The 24173-nt window shown below is 37.8% G+C and overlaps 2 protein-coding genes and 1 long non-coding RNA gene across 7 annotated transcripts in view; 2 read left to right on the forward strand and 1 right to left on the reverse strand.

Annotated features, from left to right (window-relative positions):
• The window catches only part of LOC145443110 (uncharacterized), a 155080-nt gene that overhangs the window by 95936 nt on the left and 34971 nt on the right, over positions 1-24173 (forward strand). The gene's annotated exons all lie outside the window — the stretch shown is intronic.
• Positions 6500-9435, reverse strand: LOC145443151 (uncharacterized). 2 transcript variants are annotated; one of them, XM_080321145.1, is made up of 4 exons: positions 9060-9435; positions 8836-8995; positions 8668-8774; positions 6500-8067 (listed from the first exon to the last, which is right to left on the reverse strand). In XM_080321145.1, exons 1-4 carry the CDS (start codon positions 9339-9341, stop codon positions 7993-7995), a joined length of 624 nt encoding a protein of 207 aa, XP_080177271.1. In that variant the 5' UTR covers positions 9342-9435; the 3' UTR covers positions 6500-7992. The 2 variants fall into 2 exon arrangements, with proteins under 2 accessions (XP_080177271.1, XP_080177269.1); XM_080321143.1 differs by having other exon boundaries at positions 6500-8774.
• LOC145443057 (tyrosine-protein kinase Fer-like) overlaps positions 18845-24173 on the forward strand; it is a 34540-nt gene continuing 29211 nt past the window's right edge. For 2 of the 4 annotated variants that reach the window (XM_080321048.1, XM_080321047.1), the window contains exons 1-6: positions 18848-19237; positions 19909-20031; positions 20976-21149; positions 21384-21483; positions 21543-21666; positions 23211-23276. In XM_080321048.1, coding sequence (XP_080177174.1) covers positions 19139-19237; positions 19909-20031; positions 20976-21149; positions 21384-21483; positions 21543-21666; positions 23211-23276 — 686 coding nt within the window. In that variant the 5' untranslated portion in view covers positions 18848-19138. Of the gene's footprint in view, positions 19238-19908; positions 20032-20975; positions 21150-21383; positions 21484-21542; positions 21667-23210; positions 23277-24173 lie in introns of all 4 variants that reach the window. The other 2 variants (XM_080321050.1, XM_080321049.1) reach the window with 2 other exon arrangements.

Genomic DNA, 24173 nt, shown 5'->3' on the forward strand with positions numbered 1-24173 from the left:
TCCCGCTTAGGGTAGGCGTGTTGCCCCACTCTACCCATCTGCTGTCATAATGCAGGAATATATAGAAGTTGGAGATATATCCACACCCCACAGTGGCTATTACGTATGAGCTAATGATTTCGGATCTCCGGGGGCCGTGCGAGAAATTTTCCGCGGAGAGTCTGTATCCGTGACGTCTGGTCTGAAAGTGAAAACGTCCGTGCCCCTTGTTACTGATCTGTCCCATATATTATAGGGATTTCGCGAGTAAGTTGACCTCATGCGAAGAATTAGTAGACGTGTCTCGTGCGTGTGCAAGTGTGCTGCTGTATCATTCCACACAATAAGATAATACCGATCGTCCGATGTACTAAAGTTGCTATTCGCTTGGTACTATGATGTACATGTACAATGTACAAGTATATACAAACCCTGATATGCGCTTGGTACTCTTTACGGAAAGCACTGCAATAAAATATGTCATGCTGTGTTTCAAGCATAATATTAATAATAGTTGAGATATGTTTTTCATCTGAACAAGTCACACACAATGTGATGTAATTATAGAGCAGGGGGGGCGGGCAACTTCTCCAGTCCGCGGGCCGGATATACGAAAATTAAGTAAATTGCGGGCCGGATTGCTGAATCGATACATTTTTCGCCCATTTATCCACATATACAAGGTGTATATCGTATTTAAGGGGGCACTTCTCTTTAGAAATAATTTTTTGGTGTTTTTTTTTTCTTCATCGATCTAGAACGGAAATTTCACGCTCTTTCCAAATATGTCATTATTTTTATGATATTCCAATTCCTTCTTATCCAAAACTAGTTTCTTTTGGGGACCATTTTATAAAAAAAAAGAATTACAGCCCAATTTTTGCTGCAGTCGTGTTCATTCTAATCCAACATTCGCCTTTGCTGGGGGAAATAGCGCCATCTGGTGAAATCTATGCTGTAGAGCTCGAAATGAGTGTTCTAGTATAGTTCTACCCAGTCTGCCTTCATAAACTTGGCTGCTTCACAGATTCAGTAAGCAGGCGAGTTGAGGCTGTTTTTTTTCATTTATTTTTTGATTTGTTGACTGATAACTGACAATATTGGGTAGTATTTATTGTTTGCTTATAAATAAGTGTTCTAGCATGTCTGCTTTCATATACTTGGCTGCTTCATTGATTCAGTACCAAGGAAATGGTCCAGATGGAGGTTGTGTGTTGTCCTATTTCATCTTTTTTTATTCATTGACTGCTGACTGACAATATTGGGTAGTATGTATTGTTTTTTGATAACTGTCTTGGATTGCTTTTCATTTCTAGCTATCAATATGCCTAGAATGAGTCGATCAAGGAAATTTAGAGTTTTAGAAGAATCTTTGAAATGGAAAGATGCATTGGTGGATTCACCAAAACCCAAAATGAGTCATTCGTTGCGACCATAGGGCAAAGGTGCCTGAAGAAAAGGTACTTATGAACTATGGCAGTAAAACGTGCTGTAGCTATGTCCGTACTGAACTGGAATATTGGATGCAGTGTATACTTGAGTGTTCTTGAAAGCCTAAACTTGCCAGTGAACACGTTCACAAAAATGGAACTGGTTTGAAACGAAAAAAAAGACAGACTGCATCTCGACGCTCTCTCGCTGTGAAAAATTTAAAGAGTTCAAGAGTCCTTAGACACATCAGACTATGTGCCTGGCGGCTATTAATGCTCAGGTTGTGTTATATATGGTTCAATGTGTGATGCAAATCAACTAATGTGGCCATTGATGTCATGATCAGTGTTCATATCCTTGTTTTTCGAAGTTATTGTAGTTTTATTTTTTTAAACGCGTTTTTCTCAAAATATACTTTTTCTGCACAAAAATTGTATCTGCTCGGCACCTGCTTGTCCGATTCATCTGAAATTTTGCACAAATGATGGTTAGGGTACGTATAATAAAATAATGGAGCGTTTTCTCAAAATTTTGTCCATTAAAATTTTTACAGGGGAAAGAATCTTGAAAAAAATGAAAATTTAGGGTTCGCTGACAAAAATTTAATAAATTTTGTTAGAAAACCTTTTTTTGAAAATCCCTCCATTATTTTGTAGATATATACCTGTACTATTACTACAACAATATTTGAAGGAAAATCTTGACAGACTTTTGAGTTTTTAGGATTTTTAATACGCGTGTTCAATATTTTCATATTTTTTTGAGTAAGTGTACCGGTGGGGTACATGCTCATGGTACAACATAAAGACCATATTTGGAAAGGAAATTTCCTGCCCTTTCCAGCAATGTATGAATCATGGGGCTCGCATCTACCTTTAGGAATTTATGACTACAAACGTGAACACCTAAAAAAATCACTTTTAAAGAGAAGTGCCCCCTTAATGAATGTCTTTTAACGACAGCAATGTCACTTCAAAGCCATTTCTCGCCAGTAGTTAGTATGATCGGTCGCGAACTAACGTTTTTTTGCATGGGCTCTTATGGGCGCGGCGGTGAGGTGCCGCGAAAACTCGTGGTGGTGATGGCACCCTTTTACACCCCCTCTCGGCGGTGAGGTGCCATGTGTTCTTATGGATGCGGTGATGATGGCACCCTTTCGGGTATAGGCTGCGGTGGTGAGGTGCCGCGAAAACTCGTGGTGGTGATGGCACCCTTTTACAACCCCTCTCGGCGGTGAGGTACCTATGTGGTGATGATGGTACCCTTTCTGGTATAGGCTGCGGCGATGATGTGCCTACGGATTCTTGTGTCGTAGTGAACTAACGTTGTGGATATAGGCTGCGGTGATGATGTGCCCACGGATTCTTGTGTCGTAGTGAACTAACGTTGTGGATATAGGCCGCGGCGATGATGTGGCTGTCGTGTATTATTACACGGTTTCTACTGATTCACCATGTGTTCTTATGGGTGCGGTCGTGATTCGTACTTTCAGACATCTCACGCGTGGTGTTGAATAGTCACCAACAATATCCGCACAAACGGAAACGCGGCTTGTTGTGAGGATTAAGCAGCGCGACCTATATTTCGAACGACCTGCGTGTGGAATTGTTTCACGGCCAGCCGCGTGCTACTATCGATTACACTAATCCAGTCAGCGCTATTACATTCAGGAGTATTCAGTATTCAGCAGCGACACGAAAAGCAACCAACAAATAACCGCGCTCGTAAATTAACACTTCAAAAAGTGTAAAATAGATTGCAAATCCCGCGATCGCTAACAAGATAATGTCTCGGGTATAGCCATTTTAGTGATTTGGTGTAAAAGAAATACCGATCGCTCACAAGGTAATATTTCGGTAATTAGTTTGTCATAGAGCCGTCGCAGACGGTGATTCGAAAACCAACAATTTGACACTTTCTGGTGGTCGCTATATGTTTTGACACTTCGAACAGCGGCTGACTTTTGTTGCACGATAAGAATTATGAGAATATTCAATCAATGTATCAATTTGTCAACTCGAAATGAAATTCACTACACAAACCGAGTTGATTCGTATTTGAATGTGTTAATTCGGTACAATTCTAATTATTTTGAGAAATCTTTTCGTGATCTTTTGATTCGACCATAACCCGAATATTACTGACGCCGACTTTCAGCTACATCGAATTATTCGCACATTCCACGCCGCTGTTTTCACACTTATAGAATCAATACCAACTATAATTCTACAAGAATCAAGAATCACAAGTATGTGCATTATACAGTTATTGTCTTTATCAACATGAAATCACACTCTTAACAAAAACACGCATCTTATCACTCGTCAACTCTATCATGAAAACCCTCGAACCCGTATTATTAAGAATGTTATAGTACGGTATCGGAATCCGTTCGCGAGATGTACTAAAGGTAAATCCAAATAATCCAGAATGAAATATTTGGACTTGACATAGTGTGAATAGAAATAGGTTTGACAAACATGACTACCAACTTTGATCCAGTCACATTTCAAGATTACACTTTGAAACAATCCTTGAAACTTACAACTCTATTCACGACTGAGTTTTCCGTTTATCAGTTTCAGTAAATACTATCGCGATATTTTAATGTGTTACTACACACAATAGAATCAATCAATGAAATAACACCTGTTGTAAATATTTCTATCTTGACAACCACTTATGCATACCGCGATTGACTTGTGACGCGATGAGTTAAATCGGAATATTTCAATCTATTTGTCGAAACCTTGAACAAACTATCAGGTTATTTTTTGTTGCAATCGAGTGATTCCCATACACAAAAGAGTAAAATACAAAAAACCTTGTCAAGTCAATCCGTTTGTAACTTACCCAACCAAAACAAAAAGTATCCTTACGAAAAGTAGTCAAGACTACGCAAGTAATCACTACAACCAACAAACATATCAAGTTCGGTTTCAGGCATATACCACCAACTCGTCTTATTGGAATGTCAGCAACTCTTTACGGTCATAGTTACAACCACATTATCTAATTTACCCGACCAACTCGTCATGATCATTCCTCAAATCAACACAAACGCGACCACCGACTTGAGTTAACCGCAAAACGGCATCAAGTTTTTAATCCACTTGTAGCTGACAGATTATTCGAATACATCGATGGAGAATATTATTGAACTCGTCGATATTGTTACTTCAACAAATTATCGCTTACGCCGACTGCGAAAGTTAATATCGAATGGTAAGACTTGATCACATATTTGTTGAACACAGACATGACAAAGAACATGATCGGGATTTTATAAACTAGTCATATTACTTTTCAAATCTATCAATATCAGAATACAAGTCATCAAACTTTTTTGTTAAATGTAACATAGCACTTTTGGAATCGGATTGGTTATAGTCGTACAAATTGTATTAAACCCAACATCAAAACAAAAGGACTTTTTTAGTTCATTGAAATCAAATCATTCGTCTTCGACTTGTGCTTTTTTAGATTGCCCGCAACAATTCGTTTCGAGTGAGTTGTAACCAAAGTCGGGATATCTTTGTGTCCACAGATATGGAAGATGAATATAGCTAACACAATCACGAATCGACGTTTCAGAGTATTTCACGGATGTAATAAACTTGTTAGTGTCACCTATCTAAAAGTACGCACGCGTTCGATTTCCATACCGACTGTTTCGATGTTTAGGATTCACTTACAATAACCACGGGTGAGGATTTTACATCAATGTCGTTACTGTCGGAATTCACAACAGAGAATTGAAACATTACACAGGGTGAAAATATCTCTTTGATATCAAAGCACTACACCAAGTACACGATTAATACTCAACTCCGCTCACACTTTCTATAATACATGCTAAATGTAAAATATCACGAGGTCGCACTCTAAGACTTTGATCATTACAAAAGTAAATTGGAATATGTTTGCTAGATGCATTCAAATCAGCTAGAAATGTCTGGTGCACAACAATCGTAATATCAAGGAAGTACTTGCTACACTATAATTCACTAAACGTGTTTTGTATTGTTGTTCATTTGTAGTATTGATTGTTTTTGAACCCTCAAATAATAATTCCCGACATGAAACTAAGCCGCCGAAAGTCGTTACCATCGCAAAGAAACAATTTACACGATGTTTGCCAAATGTATCCTATAGTTAGGTGAACTGGAATTATTTGTAAAACACACTCTGGTAAAGAAATCGAAAAGATATCCTACACCTAAATCTGATAAAACCATTTTGCTCTTTGTGTTCGTCAGTAGTATCCATTTGAATTTTTCCATTTCCTCTCGTCAAAGTAGATGTAATCATAGTCGCTAAAGAAATTACTTGGATGTGTTTGAATTCTAGACATAGTTCTAATTTACTCGACGCAAGACCCAAGAACAACCGTAGTTTACAACCGTGCACACATATCCAAAATATCGCACACTATGCTATTCCTAAAGTACAAACACCCGATACAAAATATTACTTGTTGTGTTGTTGCGGCATCATCTTCACAATATCACCCTCAATACAAATGATGTTTATGTGTAACATGCTATTGATTTGAATCACACCCACCTGACGGAGGAGGATTTACTCAATCTTTACAAAATGGATATTGACCAACATCACATCATCGGATTGTATCTGTTTTGTTGGATATGAGTTATGTTAGTTTAACAGTAAACAAATTTCACCCTCTTGGATTATGAATTCAATGCGTTAGCAGTCATTCAATATTTTGTTTGTGTCAACTAGTTACTTTGTATGTTACTCCACAACTCTTACAAAAGTACGAAGGATGTTAACCCCAGCAAACACATTACGGCAAACGGATATCCGTCGGATAGCTTGTCATTTGGCCCAGATTCGTCATAGTGCCATCCGGTTGCACCGAGAATGTCGAATCTTGGTGTCATCCAGTGCTCGTCCATTTATCATCCTATCAAGTCATTTCTTGGCCACTGTAGGGACAAAGTCTGGTTGAGGCTGTTATCCATATACTATCCACTGATCAACCCTCTGAACACTAGCTAGCTCCTGGACCTACATATTCCCTTATACCACAGGTTAGGCGACGCAGAAATACACTTACACAAGATTGATTTTCAGGCAAAAAGCTTATATTATCAAATTGTCAACAATAAAAAGCAGCAACGAGTAAAATTAGCAGTGGCTGTAAATCACGTCAAAATCAATCACTCACTCAAGTTGAATAGGTACAGTAAAGCTGCAGGTGGACTCAAAAATATCACAAATAGTCGATCAATTATTCAGCCTAAAAATAAGCTGACTACGAAGTATATACACTGGGACGATTACAGAATACCACACATGGGCAAGTGTTGAAAAATTAAAAGTTCGAACTCGAAGCAACCTTGAATTTCGCCATTGAGAATAAAAACAAGACACGCACCGCATTACACATACACAACTATATCAGAAATACCAGAGGTTGGCAAGTTTTGAAAATCCTTATAGGCAATAATAAAAAATGCAACAAAGTAAAGCACAGCATTGAGTCTAAGCAACAACTGTCAATCAATCAAGGTGAAGAAGCATGCACACTTAGAGGATTACAGAATACGACACATATGGGCAAATGTTGAAAAATTATGATAGGTCAAAGCAATTACCTAGAATTCTGCCAATGAGAATAAAAACAAGACACGCACCGCATTACACATGCACATACACAAATGTATCAGAAATACAGAGGTTGGCAAGTTTTGAAAATCAGCATGCAACAAGACATAGTGATACATTAAAAATTGCAGCGAAGTAAAAAAAAGCACAGCATCGATTCAAAGCAACAACTGTCAAATCAAGTTGAAAAAGTACGTTCACAATATGAGAATACCATAGAAATGGGATGGAAACAAAAGTTCAAAAAGTGGCAGGTTGAAGTTCTTCAATGACAGTGAAAATTCATGCACAATAAGGAAATACCTGACGCTGATATTCAAGATGGCAAGTATTGAAGGTGAAGAGGTAATATGAATAGATATACAAAAATAGGATGTTTTACTCAGGTCAATTTGTCGTTCTGACATCCTCTATGTGCAGATCTGTCACACATTGTGCAATGTGCAGTATAAAAAACAGAGCAATTCTACTTAGATTTTGCCAACTTTTACTGCATGTTTTGGTGACTACTTGTAAGGTTTTTGAGACATAACAAGTTAGATAGCCCCAATAACGTAGTGATCGTGAATGCAATCAAGAAATCGCACTATAATTGAGTGCCATTATATATTTTTTCGCGGTGGTGTATCCTGCAATTTTGAAAGCGGCCCCTACCAACTGCAGTAACCTGCAAGTGTGCGACTCCTTCTACTTTTGGACAGTACTCAAGTAGTCAGATTCATCTCCACCTTAACCTGAGCAGCAAAGTTGACTCACTTTCACCCCATTTTTATCGGATATACCGTGTCCTGAGCGGATGAAAATAATAATCATCCGGCATCTTGTAAAAATTTCCACAGGAAGCATTGCACACTTGCAAGCAACAATTTCTTTAGCTGGAAATATCTTCAATCTTTCACACAGGTACAACTTGCAATGAGGTCAAAAGTTGGCATGATGGAAACAACTTTATACAGCATCCTCTTCCTCGTCATCGTCTGGGTAAGGCTGAGACAGGATATGGACTTGTTCTGCATTCTTGTCCTAAAATTAATCAACAAGAAAATCAATACAAGCAAACATGAAACAATCCTTCAGAAATGCTACCAATTCTGAACGACCTGCAAGATTCATTCATTAGACACTGGGCTTCTTGAAAAGAACTTGGAGTAGACACGTTCAAACGATGATGATATACTTTGCAAAGGAACTACTTTTCACACTAAAATTACCGACAACGAAAACGAAATAAACCGACACGCAGGTAAAACACAGGTTACACAATATCTCCATTATCCTTAAGCTCAACATATTCAGGCCAGCAACAAATTTTGCAATCAACTCAGCCAGGGTTGTAACCAAGTCAAAAGGCTCCGAGTTTCAAGTCAATCTCACTTTTATAGTTTCGACTCGAGTCATTTTCAATTTACCACCAAGTCAAGTCCTAGTCCAAGTCAGCGAGCAGAGGGTCGAGTCCGAGTTATGGTAAGTGATAATATGACATACCAGTCACTGAATTGCAACTGAATATTGGCGTCAGAACGGTCACTTCAAAAGGATGGGGTTTTGCGTTACAGAAGGAAAGGGTTTTGACCACTCAAAAGCCATATCTGGATACGCGCGTGCAGACAATATTGTATTTACCTTGGATTGGTGTTTATCGACTTTTGATGGTGCATGGCGCAACACATTTCTGACAGCTTCATCGTAGACCTTCTCCGGAACAGTCGTATGTATATTGCAACAAGCACCTAAACAGAAGGTTGTATTATAAGATCATGATTATAGAGACGACGAACTAGTTCAACCTACGATAAATGATCTTGTATAAACTCAGTTTATACACAGGTTTCTTGCCAGCTTTACCCTTGACAGAGAATTGGGCCCAAACTTTGTCAGTTGCAACTCTATGGAGCATTCTTCTCACAGACTCATTAATAGTAGACCCCTTGAGCGGACCCATGGCTGATACCTGAAAAATAAATAAAAGTTGACATATTTTCATGAAGATGGTTAAATGAATCCTCTTTATTTACCATTTCTCTCTTTTGTGCGACCGTAGTCAAATGGTCGTTGAAGAAGCTTTCAAGTTCTACAACATCATCAAATGGTTCCGGAATGAAATCTTCTATAATCGTTACTTGTGTTCTGTGGTTTTCATTGGATATTCTGGGCTGGTGGGCACACTGTAGTAGCTGCATCAGTAACTTCTCGTTCCTTTTACAAACTTTATACACCAGGTCCAATCGAGTATTGGAGGATCCCACATCCATCTGTGACGAACTGGCGTCTTCGTCTCCAATTAAAGTCGAGCTCATTGGGGTATCTAAACAAATGAATATTTTACTTCAAACAATCAGGTTAATTCAGCGGCTCATTGGATAGATTCATTTCACAAACTAGATTAGAATTAGAAAAAAATATATTTCCAAGTGAAAAAAGGTTTGTTACCCTGGGAAAAAATATATTTCCAAGTGAAAAAAGGTTTGTTACCCTGGGAAAAAATATATTTCCAAGTGAAAAAAGGTTTGTTACCCAGAGAAAAAGTATATTTCCAAGTGAAAAAGGTGTGTTATCCAGGGCAAAAATAGATTTTCAAGTGAAAAGGGGTTTGTTACATTGGAAAAAAATATATTTCCAAGTGAAAAGGGGTTTGTTACATTGGGTAAACGATAAATCTCCAAAGAAAAATGATATTTTACTCAGGTAAACGACGACCCGCCGAGTGAAATGGTTTGTTGCTCAGGGAAAAAATATATTTCCAAGTGAAAATGGTCTGTTGCTCAAGGAAAAAATATATTTCCAAGTAAAAATGGTCTGTTGCTCAAGGAAAAAATATATTTCCAAGCGAAAAAGGTTTGTTACCTGGGGGGGAAAAATATATTTACAAGTGAGAAAGGTTTGTTACCCAGGGAAAAATAGATTTCCAAAGGAAAGGGGGGCTTGTTACTCTTGGAAACCATAGACCCCAAGTGAAAATGTTTTGTTACTCTGATTAAACGATAAATCTCCAAAGAATAATGGTATTTTTACTCAGGTAACGACTGACCTCCAGGTGAAAATGGTAATTTTACTTGGGTAGGTATCGTATGTTTAGTGTCGTTGGTGTTGTTAAACGTAGCTGTCGAGTTGTACAATATACTTGTCGTGAGTCTACAATTACGAAAGGAGAGGATGAAATTGCTATTATGAGTGTCAGAAGGTTGTTGTATGTAGATTTAACAGTAACCCTATCATTCGCATATGACAAACACAATCATGGCCATTAACTAACTTGCTCGGTCTCGATCAATGCAAAAGAGATGATTCGTTTTTTGAAACCGTAGCGAAGACCACATGTAAATCTATGAGATAGACTTCTATCTCCTTACATTCAGTCGCGTCGTGTCCATTTTAATACGGATCCCACATATATGACATGCACACACTAACGCCGTAAACAGAAGTCGATGATTTTGATTAATAAAAATATTTCTTGACTACATCGGAATGTCTATGTTGTAAAAAGTAAATACTTTTATGGTGTTGTGTGTTTAATGAAAGCGATTGGTTACAAGTATGTGTTGGGGAAAGAAAATTTATTTTTCTGTATGTGACGAAATGAAAATAGACTCGTGGTTTTAATTGAATTGTGACTGTGTTGTTTTAATGTAAGTTTCAACAGGTAGACTTGACACTGAACAACAATTCGACCCACAAAACATATTCGTTGTATGATTTGTCACTGGTGTGTAAAGGGTTAGGACTTTTTTGAATGATAATATCTACTAGCTGTTTTGTTGTGAGGGCGATCATGTGATGACTCAGCACTTTTCGTTAGCAAAGTAGATTGATCTATGTGAAAGATGTAAGGACCGTGACTAGAAAACATATGTACTTTGTTGTTGGGGTACTGCTATGGCATTGACATAACCTTCTGGGAGTGAGTATGCTTTTCTTTCACGAAAGTTTACGTGCCACCGTTGTAATAAATTTGTGTTAACTAAACTAGGATGGATACCGCAATTGTGCTGGACTTACACATGGTATTCGCATACTGTACACATACAAACATTTGTGTAAACAACTCTGATGTTTCTGTTCGTACTAGTTCTGTGTTGAACTATTTGATTATTAAGATGCATGAACACCCATTCAGACAATAAAGGTCTTGTGATATCGAAACAGTTTGTAGAGTCTAACCAACCATTCTTTAGTTTCGTAATGCGAGAATATCGAGTAAAGTTAATTACTTAGTGTGATGTTAACATCCTTCGTACTTTTGTAAGAGTTGTGGAGTAACATACAAAGTAACTAGTTGACACAAACAAAATATTGAATGACTGCTAACGCATTGAATTCATAATCCAAGAGGGTGAAATTTGTTTACTGTTAAACTAACATAACTCATATCCAACAAAACAGATACAATCCGATGATGTGATGTTGGTCAATATCCATTTTGTAAAGATTGAGTAAATCCTCCTCCGTCAGGTGGGTGTGATTCAAATCAATAGCATGTTACACATAAACATCATTTGTATTGAGGGTGATATTGTGAAGATGATGCCGCAACAACACAACAAGTAATATTTTGTATCGGGTGTTTGTACTTTAGGAATAGCATAGTGTGCGATATTTTGGATATGTGTGCACGGTTGTAAACTACGGTTGTTCTTGGGTCTTGCGTCGAGTAAATTAGAACTATGTCTAGAATTCAAACACATCCAAGTAATTTCTTTAGCGACTATGATTACATCTACTTTGACGAGAGGAAATGGAAAAATTCAAATGGATACTACTGACGAACACAAAGAGCAAAATGGTTTTATCAGATTTAGGTGTAGGATATCTTTTCGATTTCTTTACCAGAGTGTGTTTTACAAATAATTCCAGTTCACCTAACTATAGGATACATTTGGCAAACATCGTGTAAATTGTTTCTTTGCGATGGTAACGACTTTCGGCGGCTTAGTTTCATGTCGGGAATTATTATTTGAGGGTTCAAAAACAATCAATACTACAAATGAACAACAATACAAAACACGTTTAGTGAATTATAGTGTAGCAAGTACTTCCTTGATATTACGATTGTTGTGCACCAGACATTTCTAGCTGATTTGAATGCATCTAGCAAACATATTCCAATTTACTTTTGTAATGATCAAAGTCTTAGAGTGCGACCTCGTGATATTTTACATTTAGCATGTATTATAGAAAGTGTGAGCGGAGTTGAGTATTAATCGTGTACTTGGTGTAGTGCTTTGATATCAAAGAGATATTTTCACCCTGTGTAATGTTTCAATTCTCTGTTGTGAATTCCGACAGTAACGACATTGATGTAAAATCCTCACCCGTGGTTATTGTAAGTGAATCCTAAACATCGAAACAGTCGGTATGGAAATCGAACGCGTGCGTACTTTTAGATAGGTGACACTAACAAGTTTATTACATCCGTGAAATACTCTGAAACGTCGATTCGTGATTGTGTTAGCTATATTCATCTTCCATATCTGTGGACACAAAGATATCCCGACTTTGGTTACAACTCACTCGAAACGAATTGTTGCGGGCAATCTAAAAAAGCACAAGTCGAAGACGAATGATTTGATTTCAATGAACTAAAAAAGTCCTTTTGTTTTGATGTTGGGTTTAATACAATTTGTACGACTATAACCAATCCGATTCCAAAAGTGCTATGTTACATTTAACAAAAAAGTTTGATGACTTGTATTCTGATATTGATAGATTTGAAAAGTAATATGACTAGTTTATAAAATCCCGATCATGTTCTTTGTCATGTCTGTGTTCAACAAATATGTGATCAAGTCTTACCATTCGATATTAACTTTCGCAGTCGGCGTAAGCGATAATTTGTTGAAGTAACAATATCGACGAGTTCAATAATATTCTCCATCGATGTATTCGAATAATCTGTCAGCTACAAGTGGATTAAAAACTTGATGCCGTTTTGCGGTTAACTCAAGTCGGTGGTCGCGTTTGTGTTGATTTGAGGAATGATCATGACGAGTTGGTCGGGTAAATTAGATAATGTGGTTGTAACTATGACCGTAAAGAGTTGCTGACATTCCAATAAGACGAGTTGGTGGTATATGCCTGAAACCGAACTTGATATGTTTGTTGGTTGTAGTGATTACTTGCGTAGTCTTGACTACTTTTCGTAAGGATACTTTTTGTTTTGGTTGGGTAAGTTACAAACGGATTGACTTGACAAGGTTTTTTGTATTTTACTCTTTTGTGTATGGGAATCACTCGATTGCAACAAAAAATAACCTGATAGTTTGTTCAAGGTTTCGACAAATAGATTGAAATATTCCGATTTAACTCATCGCGTCACAAGTCAATCGCGGTATGCATAAGTGGTTGTCAAGATAGAAATATTTACAACAGGTGTTATTTCATTGATTGATTCTATTGTGTGTAGTAACACATTAAAATATCGCGATAGTATTTACTGAAACTGATAAACGGAAAACTCAGTCGTGAATAGAGTTGTAAGTTTCAAGGATTGTTTCAAAGTGTAATCTTGAAATGTGACTGGATCAAAGTTGGTAGTCATGTTTGTCAAACCTATTTCTATTCACACTATGTCAAGTCCAAATATTTCATTCTGGATTATTTGGATTTACCTTTAGTACATCTCGCGAACGGATTCCGATACCGTACTATAACATTCTTAATAATACGGGTTCGAGGGTTTTCATGATAGAGTTGACGAGTGATAAGATGCGTGTTTTTGTTAAGAGTGTGATTTCATGTTGATAAAGACAATAACTGTATAATGCACATACTTGTGATTCTTGATTCTTGTAGAATTATAGTTGGTATTGATTCTATAAGTGTGAAAACAGCGGCGTGGAATGTGCGAATAATTCGATGTAGCTGAAAGTCGGCGTCAGTAATATTCGGGTTATGGTCGAATCAAAAGATCACGAAAAGATTTCTCAAAATAATTAGAATTGTACCGAATTAACACATTCAAATACGAATCAACTCGGTTTGTGTAGTGAATTTCATTTCGAGTTGACAAATTGATACATTGATTGAATATTCTCATAATTCTTATCGTGCAACAAAAGTCAGCCGCTGTTCGAAGTGTCAAAACATATAGCGACCACCAGAAAGTGTCAAATTGTTGGTTTTCGAATCACCGTCTGCGACGGCTCTATGACAAACTAATTACCGAAATATTACCTTGTGAGCGATCGGTATTTCTTTTACACCAAATCACTAAAATGGCTATACCCGAGACATTATCTTGTTAGCGATCGCGGGATTTGCAATCTATTTTACACTTTTTGAAGTGTTAATTTACGAGCGCGGTTATTTGTTGGTTGCTTTTCGTGTCGCTGCTGAATACTGAATACTCCTGAATGTAATAGCGCTGACTGGATTAGTGTAATCGATAGTAGCACGCGGCTGGCCGTGAAACAATTCCACACGCAGGTCGTTCGAAATATAGGTCGCGCTGCTTAATCCTCACAACAAGCCGCGTTTCCGTTTGTGCGGATATTGTTGGTGACTATTCAACACCACGCGTGAGATGTCTGAAAGTACGAATCACGACCGCACCCATAAGAACACATGGTGAATCAGTAGAAACCGTGTAATAATACACGACAGCCACATCATCGCCGCGGCCTATATCCACAACGTTAGTTCACTACGACACAAGAATCCGTGGGCACATCATCACCGCAGCCTATATCCACAACGTTAGTTCACTACGACACAAGAATCCGTAGGCACATCATCGCCGCAGCCTATACCAGAAAGGGTACCATCATCACCACATAGGTACCTCACCGCCGAGAGGGGTTGTAAAAGGGTGCCATCACCACCACGAGTTTTCGCGGCACCTCACCACCGCAGCCTATACCCGAAAGGGTGCCATCATCACCGCATCCATAAGAACACATGGCACCTCACCGCCGAGAGGGGGTGTAAAAGGGTGCCATCACCACCACGAGTTTTCGCGGCACCTCACCGCCGCGCCCATAAGAGCCCATGCAAAAAAACGTTAGTTCGCGACCGATCATACTAACTACTCTCGCCGATAATGACGAAGACAATGTGGATTGAGCACAACATTGTCATACAGGCGCCGCCATGTCTGCTTCTCTCTGATCAATGAACACTAGGTGCAATCACGAATTAAGATTTCAAGGCGTTCGATAAGCTCGGTACCCCAAATTTACCAAGATATCAATTCATTACGGCTGAGTAGGTGACGAGATAGCGCCGTTGTTCAACTGTGTGGCCTATTTTATCTCAATAAATTCATGCGGACCGCGGCTTCTATGACATTTGAAAAGTGGCCCGTGACCCGTATTGAGTTGGCGACCCTTGGCATAAGTCGTGTCTTACAAAAGCCTAGAAGTGTTCCGTGCTACAAGTTGGCGGCTACGGAATCAAAAATAAGAAATATCGGCCTGGTGTAAATGACCATTGTAGTCGACAAACACCATGATTACCACAAACGATATTAGGGTTGAGTGCATCGCAAATGCCGTTAATGCAAGTCTTCCCGCTTCGACTAACTTACGCGTAAGCTCCACTCTCGCACGCTGCGCAGTGCGCATACAATAATAACATACAGTCACCAAAATTTGACGCAGTAAGCAAGTAGCGGGGAATCTCGGCAGACTGTAGCCGCGGACCACATTATCATATAAGACGGAAAACTGTCAGCGGGCCGGAAGAAATCCCTTCGCGGGCCGGATCCGGCCCGCGGGCCGTATGTTGCCCGCCCCTGTTATAGAGGATGTATAGGATGGAGTGACGACTGAAATGGCCAATTGATATTCATCCGCGACATATTTTGTTGGCGTGATTTTGAAGTAACTATCTTGTTAAAATATATATTTATGGTATTATTGCAGGTAATACTTTTAATATTTGATATTGTAATAGTATTAGTGCATATTCACACAGAAATACTCATAATAATTAAACTGCACTATTTACACTGCACGCAATAATTTTTAACTCCCTTTAGATCGGTCACGCTCCGCTTTGCGTAGTGAACAACCCATTGTTACGAGCACGACTATCTATATCCCATGTGGAATTCAGATGGTGAAAGTTGGAGAAGTTGTTGATAATAGCGCATATTTGTCGATGGGAATGGGTCGGCATATAGGAGGTTGAATAGTTATAAAGGAATGTTATACAAATTGGATGTCTTAAAGGGGCACTGCGATCTAAAAATGATGTGGTCTCAAATTGAAGGTAAAAACGAACAAAAATTTTTGGCCGTGGCTATTTCCTTCAGAACGCCACCGTAATGGAGCTGCAATTTATTGAAATTTCTACAAGACCAGCTGCCGCGGCTGCTTAACCCGTTACATGGCACGATATCTTCACCGTCGCACTTGCTCGACGCGATTAGGCAGTCACGCAGAGAACGAATTTTAGATAGTTGGCAGCCGATGTTATGAAGGAAATGTGTCTAATGCCAATTTTCAGACTTTGAGGGATTTTTTGACGTGGTTCCATTTCCCTGACAAGATTTTAATTTGTATTCTCAGAATCAGTGCGACAGTAGCTCTCGATTAAGACCACTTTCATTAAATTTCACCCCTCGGGTCGCAAGTAGGGCTGGGCACAATGACTCGAGTACTCGAATCTGAATCGAGTATTAATTTTAATGATTCGAGTCGAGTAGTAAAAGACGATTTTTTCGAGTACTGAAATTATACGCTACTCGCAACTGAAAGGTAATTTGCTAACGAGAATTATAGTTTTGGTACTATTTTCCACTGAGGAAGGCCGTGTCGCAGCATACGAGACATAGTACCAAGCTATGAATGTTATTGGAAATAACACATTTTCGAAGTCATGATCATCCCACAACATTGCCAAGAAGTACAATGAAATCGGTATCGTCGAAAAAATACAAAAGTGTCTTTAATGTGACGGATAAATGGCATTATATAGGTTGTAGTGGCATAAAAGGCACATATTTGATCGTTGACACAGTGCATTCTGTTGTGACGTCATAATGAGTGATACTCGAATACTCGACTCGACTCGAAGCGTAATACGTGATTCAGAATCGAATCACTCAGGTACTCGATTTTGCCCAGCCCTAGTCGCAAGTTATAACACCATCAATTATGCTGCTTTTAGATTTCTCAGCGACAAGTGTAACTGCTTGCCGGAGCGTAACGACGGGACTTGCGTATCTATCCGTAGGTTAGTAATCTATAAATATATCCGCCGAATCTGCAATGTGTCTCTGGGTCCAGTCGAACCTATCTTCTTTACTTTCATTCAGTGTGCAACTGTGCATGCCTCCTCTTTACATCGCCTAGGCCAAGGTGGGTGTCCGATTCCATAGACAACTCCTAGTCGCTTCGACATCTTCCTTTCTTTTCATTGTATCGCATTTTTTGTGGTGTATTGAACTGATAAAATTGCTAACAAACCAATGATGATGATGATGATGAAGTATTCAGTCAGATAGCAAGGACTACGTTACTGAACGGCTACAAACGGTGAGTGATTCGATGTTACCAGCATATAGGGTGGCTGGCCCGACGGAGGTATATTATACATGCGAATGGATAGCCATAGCTTAGGTATAGCAAACATGGCCTTGGCCCATCTCTGCATTTGGGCAATGAATGATTTGTGGCAGCAGGATACGGTTCACAAAGCCGGGGCCGGTTTGTTATTACCACGTGACACGTCACAGTTAAATACTCACAAAGCGGAAGACGATATAGCGAATACTGGTACCTGCAAAATACCTTGGCTAGTTAAAGTGTGCAGTTAAGAATAACTTTCTCCGATTTCGGTAGCATATCATTAGCTTGTGACTCGCTTAACGGCTTTGTATACAGCTGAATAATTTATTCGTATTTAAATAAACCCGAGTATTTTCGGTTGACACTCGTCAGGGTGGGTCAGGGGTAATCGTCACTCGTCAGCAAATGCTTTTTTTTGTTTGTCTTATGTTAATCCACCACAAATCCAAATTTATTTGGTTCCAGTCTGTAATCAACACAAATTCTATTATTGTCACTAGCCTTCAGAGTATATTGTTTTTACACATGCAGCATTCATTTTTGTCGCTTGCTTTGATGTTATCTTTTCTTAATCCAGTGTGGATGCCTCTTCTTAACTCTTATTTATACATGCTGTCTCAGGTCAAGGTGTGCGTCTGATTAAAAGAATATACTCCTTGTCGTTCCGGCACCCTCCTATCTTTTCATTATATCACAATTGTGTAGTGTAGCAGTTTGATATGATAAAAATTTTAATAAAATGATTATGAACCCATTGAGAACTACAGATAAATCCTGTCTGCCAGGAAAAATACTTTGCTACTGTCTTACTAATCACCTCTTCATTTAATATATTGAATAACTCATCCGTTAGCTCAATCTGTTACGTTAGTGCTGTTCAAAAATTTTTATTTTCAAAGTCTACTGGCTACTTGATAAAATTGTTAGGTTGCATGAAAAAAAAAGCGCACACCAATTTTAGCTCAACTCCAAGCTGTAGGAGGAAATGCTATAAGATGATGGAGTTTTGGATTTAGCCTATTAAATAAAAAAATTTCAAGTTTTGCTGGCTATCCTGTGGAAGTGTTTCGTTGCCTAAATTTTCATAGGATTTGGCTCCATTCCGTCCAGTGTTAGCGAAGTTATTGCAGTAGAGAATTTTGGATTTGAAATAAATAGTATTTACCATGGCATGTTTTTTTATTATTTATCATTCATAGACCTTCCCTCTAAATACTATTTCTTCAAATCCATAATTTTCTACTGCAATAACACAACTTCCACTGGTTGGAATTGAGCCAAATTTCATAAGCATCGCTTCTCTAGACAACGTAACAATTCCATGGCGTATAGCCACTTCAAAATTTACTGTTTATTTTTTATTTATTAAATCCAAAATGTTTTTCTTTATAGAAATGATTTATAGGTTGGAATTGAGCCAAAATTTGTGTTATGTGTTTTTTTAGGCAACCTGAGCAACTCAGCCACAAAAATTTGAATTTTCTTTTTTTTTTGGTGCAGCCCTGCTGTTTCGTACATGTCATAATAAGCAGTGTTTATATTATAGTTAGATTATCGGAAAGTTGTGAGCACGAGGATTCATCATGGTGAACGATACTTCAAGATTTGATATGTGTCTGTTAGGAAAACCTTCCCATGACGCACTTCTAAAAATGCAGGACCACGAACTGAAATTTCTTGAAGTGAGTATTATAGCCTAAATCATTGCAGGTTGCAGCGTAATCAAGATATAGCCGAAAGAAATCTGAAATCTTGTTTTTTTCCAAGTTTCCAAGCACCCGCAGTTTCGTTCATATGTTGATGTGCTGCATAGTCCGTGCATTCATATTCATTATCATGATCCAAAAGTATTGAATGGCATTTCATGAGCTTTGATTGACGTGAAAATTTTTAGCCTTCCGTTGCGTATTTCATATTGCTTTCTGGTCTATTTGTGGCCTGAAAATCTATGTGATGACGAAAAAAGGTCATTTAACCAGAGTTGGTAATGACTTGAGTCGTAATTCTTTGTTGACTCGACTTGTACTCGAGTCATTGTGATACTTGAAAAATAGGCCCAGAAACTATCTTTTATCTGTTCGAGTAAACATGTTTATACTGAGAAAATGAGTATATTATGATTCCGAGGCCTTCGATATCACCCAAGAGTTTCGCAAAAGTGTGTTGAACCTGACTTTGACTCAATATAATGAACCGTAAACTCTAGGACTTGGACTCAGACTCGAGTCTGAACACGGACTCAACTTGACTCTGGTCAAAACTGTAAAAGTCAAATTGACTTGTGACTCGGAACCTTGTGGCCTGGTTACAACCCTGGATTCAACCATGAATGATGCATATTCGCTTCGTTTAGGTCATTAAAAAGACGATATCTTCTCGGATCAAGTGCGACCGAGAGTATGCACAGAATCTATTGAGCGTCGCAACAACCGGAGGTAAAATCGAGCCTCCGCAATACCAGAGTCCTGTTTACGATGTGAGTATCAAATATAATTATATAGGGAAAGAAAGATTGTATTTTTATGGCTCGATCTAAAATGATTCACTGACTGATTAAGAATCCATGAGTAAATGGATCGATATAAATGTTTCAACTTACAGAAAATATTGTTAGAACAATCTATTGTGTACAGTACACTGGCACTGATTTCACTGGCTACTTGATAAAAAAGTTAGGTTGGTGAAAACAACGCTGCACACCAACTTTGGCTCAATTCCGACCACTAGAAGCGAAGTTCTTGCAGTAGAAAGCTTTGAATTTATTATTAAAAAACAAAAAATAATTTTCAAAATTTTTCTGCCGACCTAATAAAATTGTTAGGCTGTCAGTAGAGATGATGCACACCAAATTTAGCTCAATTGCAACCACTAGAAGCGAAGTTATTGCAGTAGAAAAATTTGGATTATAAGAAAATAGTATTTACGGTGGTTAACTCTTTGATTATTTATTCTAAAATCATGGAATTGGAAATTTTTCTACTGCAATAACTTCGCTTCTGTTGGTTGGAATTGAGATAAAGTTGGTGTGCAGCATTGTTTTCACCAACCTAACAATTTTATCAAGTAGCCAATGAAATCTGAAGAAAATGTTTTTTTTTTTAACAGCCCTACTGTACAATGAGCTAAATTGTGTTTAATAAAAAGTACTTAATGCAATTTTCTACCTTCTTCTTTCAAGATCAATGTTTGACATATTGCATTCATTAAATCTATAGCTATATCTATATCTATATCACTATATGTATAAATTTTTCCTTAAAAATGTAAGCATAACTTAAATGCCTAAACCAGGAGGCTGCAGGGAAAGTCCACTCAAATTAAAATTTCCAAGCATTACATGTAACATAATATGACAGTGTCTCATTATTATTGTCTATCGGAGTGTAGCGTGGCGCGCAGACCATTTGTTTATTTTTCAAGGCATGGCAGGAGATTATACGCAACATAAGCCAGCTGGGGCAGAACATGAAATTCAGCGCGGACAGACTTCAAAATGAACTCATCGAGAAGATCAGCACTCTGATCAAAGATAAGCACGCCATAAAGAAGTCGTATTCGGAAAGAAGGGATCGCCTGGATAATGACTTGATCAAGGTGTGCTGCATCATTACCGTGCCGGACTGTAGTTCTAGTTCTATTTCTAGTCGCGAGTTTTGAAAAGCGAGTAATTCTAATTCCAGTTATGGTTGCGCATTTTGAAAAGTGAGAAATTCTAGTTCTATTGCAAGTTTCGTGAAGTGACTTAGTTTTAGTTACAAGTTTTAAAAATCCAGTGGTTCGTACTAATCTCCTTGCCCCTGTAGAATCACATTTCACGATTTCGATCAGATCATGCTCACGGAACTGGATCGTAAGCACGGACATTATGTGAAATCCGAAAAGGAAGCCAGCACCTCACGGAAAGACTACGACTCGGCCGTCGAGAAGGGTACACAAATCATTGTGAAAGTAGATGCAGTTATCCATACGCTAATGTTTGCTCTCCAGGCAAAGCTCAAGCCATTGACACAAAGCAGGATAAATATAAGAAATGCACCATGAAACTTCATCAGGCCCATAACGAGTATGTGTTGCATCTAACGGAGGCAACGCACCATCAGTACTATTACAGGTCAGTTGTTTGTAGGGCTAAGCACAGAGTCGAGTTGTAATGACTCGAGTCGCGGTGTTTTGTTGACTCGACTTGACTTGAGTCGTTTTCTTGAAAAGGTAAAAATGATTCGTCTCGATTCAAGTCAATTTGTGTATCGACTCGACTTCTACTCGAGTCATATGACTCGACATATTCTAAACGAGTTATTCAAGTTTCGTATATCAGGACCGACAATTAGAAAATAGCTCTAGAAACTGTCTTTCCTCTGTTTGAATAAACATTAGGGGTGTTCAAAAATTGTTTTTTTTCTCAACTTGTACTGGCTACTTGATTAAATTGTTAGGATACCTAATTTAAGCCTACACACCAAATTTGGTTCAATTCCAACTTGTAGCCACATTGCTACAAGAGAAGAAAAGTTTCATTTATTATGTAAAAAATAATGAAAAAAATTTTCAAAATTTTCTGTTCACCCCAATAAAGTGTTAGGTTGTCTATAGAGATTATTGCCGTCGAAAAAATTTGGATTTGAATAAAATAGTATTTACGGTGGCCAATTCTCTAATTATTTATTGTAAATACTATTTTATTCGAAACCAAATTTTTCGACGTCAATATCTTCGCTTCCACTGGTTGGAATTGAGTCAAATTTGCTGAACATCGTTTCTATAGACAACCTAACACTATTGGGGTGAACAGAAAATTTTGAAATTTTTTTTTAACAATTTTTATATAATAAGTAGAAACTTTCTTCTCCTATAGCAATGCGGCTACTGGTAGAAAATGAACCAAATTTGGTAACATTTTTGAACACCCCTAATAAACATGTTTAGAGTGAGATAAATGAGTATAATATATATTATGAATGTGAGACCTTCGATATCACACAAGAGTTTCACAGAAGTAAGTTGAACCTAACTTGAACTGGATACTCAACAGTAAACACAATCACTTGGACTCGGACTCGTCTCGGTGGTGAATTGAAAATGACTCGATTTGACTCTAGTCAAAACTAGAAAAGTAAAATTGACTTGCGACTTGGAACCTTGTGACTTGCTTACAACCCTGGCTGAGCATAAAGATTTTAGTACTCGAATTCAAGAGTTTGTCAAAGTCTATCGGCGTCGGTACTCAAGTAGAAGTAGAAGTAACGCAGTAAATTTCTTCTATAGTAAAAGTAGGGATTTGCAAGTTAGTACAAAAGCAAATATTTTAGGCCTAGTTTTGGCCTAAAAACTGAACCTGTCAAGTAGAAGTAGTCTAGCTCATAACCACTTGAAGTAATGTCTCTGCTCGAATCTGAATCGAGTGTTGATTATAATAATCGGTGTCGATTAGTGAGAGACCAATTTTTTTCGAGTACTGAAATTATACACTCCTTGCCATTTAAGAGTTCATTTATCAATTATAGTTGCGACCGTATTTTCCATTAAAATAAGAATATCGGATTATTTCAAAAATTTGATTAGAATTTAATTACCGGATTTTCGCTCTAATTAGTATAATTTAACAGTTAGAATTATTGTCCAGTACTGGTTATGATGTTCAATTTTGCTTTTCAGGCATACACTTCTTCCGGAACTTTTAAGTAACTTGAGCTATCTGCAGGTCGAATCAGCTGATTCCATGTAAGTACCTCAGTTTAATTTCAAAACGTATCTACTTTGAGCTCCTTGAGATAAAATTTTAGTGAAGTTTTCCGCAATTTAAAATTATGTTCCATCGATTGAATTGTTAAAATCCATCAAGATGACACGAGATATGATTTGAATTTTTTATATACCAATCCGATAGCTATATTATATTCAAAGTCTTTGAATATTGTATTGTCGACGATGTTCTGTTACTGTACCGCACAAATTAGGTAATAGCCTACTGGGCATTGAAACATACATACCATGCATTGTTCTCTTTATGCTGATTTCAAAGCAAACATCTTTGTAAATATTGACGGAAGGGTTGTGACATATTTCTTGTCTCGAATGTGAAAGGACATATTATAGCGATGTAAATATTCCCGCCTGTTATCGCCAATTTTACTGCACAGCATTCTCTCTCAAGATGTGTAATAGTATTTGAGACGCTGCATAATGATAGAAGGCAGAAAATCATTTCGTTGTATTAATTATTATATGCGAACAAACACGTCTATGAACACAGTTGGAAAAGTAAACAGAGTCAGATAAGAATTAACACCCTATCCACACTTATGATTTTTGTTGTTCGTTGGCCTTTATTATTTTTACCGTACTAGATTTAGGCATCTACATTGCACAAACTACTTGATTTTCAAAATGCACAATTAGAACTAGAACTACTGACTTTTCAAAACTCGCAACTAAAACTAAAAGTACTCGCTTTTCAGAATCCAGAACTAGAACTAGAATTACTTGCTCTATAAAACTGGAACCTAAAATCAGAACTACTCGCTTTTCAAAATCCAGAACTAGAATTAGAAGTACTCGCTATACACAATTAGAAACTAGAACTACTCTTGAAAATGCGCAACTAGAATTAGAACAACC

Source organism: Botryllus schlosseri, chromosome 7 (genome assembly GCF_051294905.1).
Source record: "Botryllus schlosseri isolate E-star chromosome 7, Bs_hap1, whole genome shotgun sequence".
Lineage (NCBI taxonomy): Eukaryota > Metazoa > Chordata > Ascidiacea > Stolidobranchia > Styelidae > Botryllus > Botryllus schlosseri.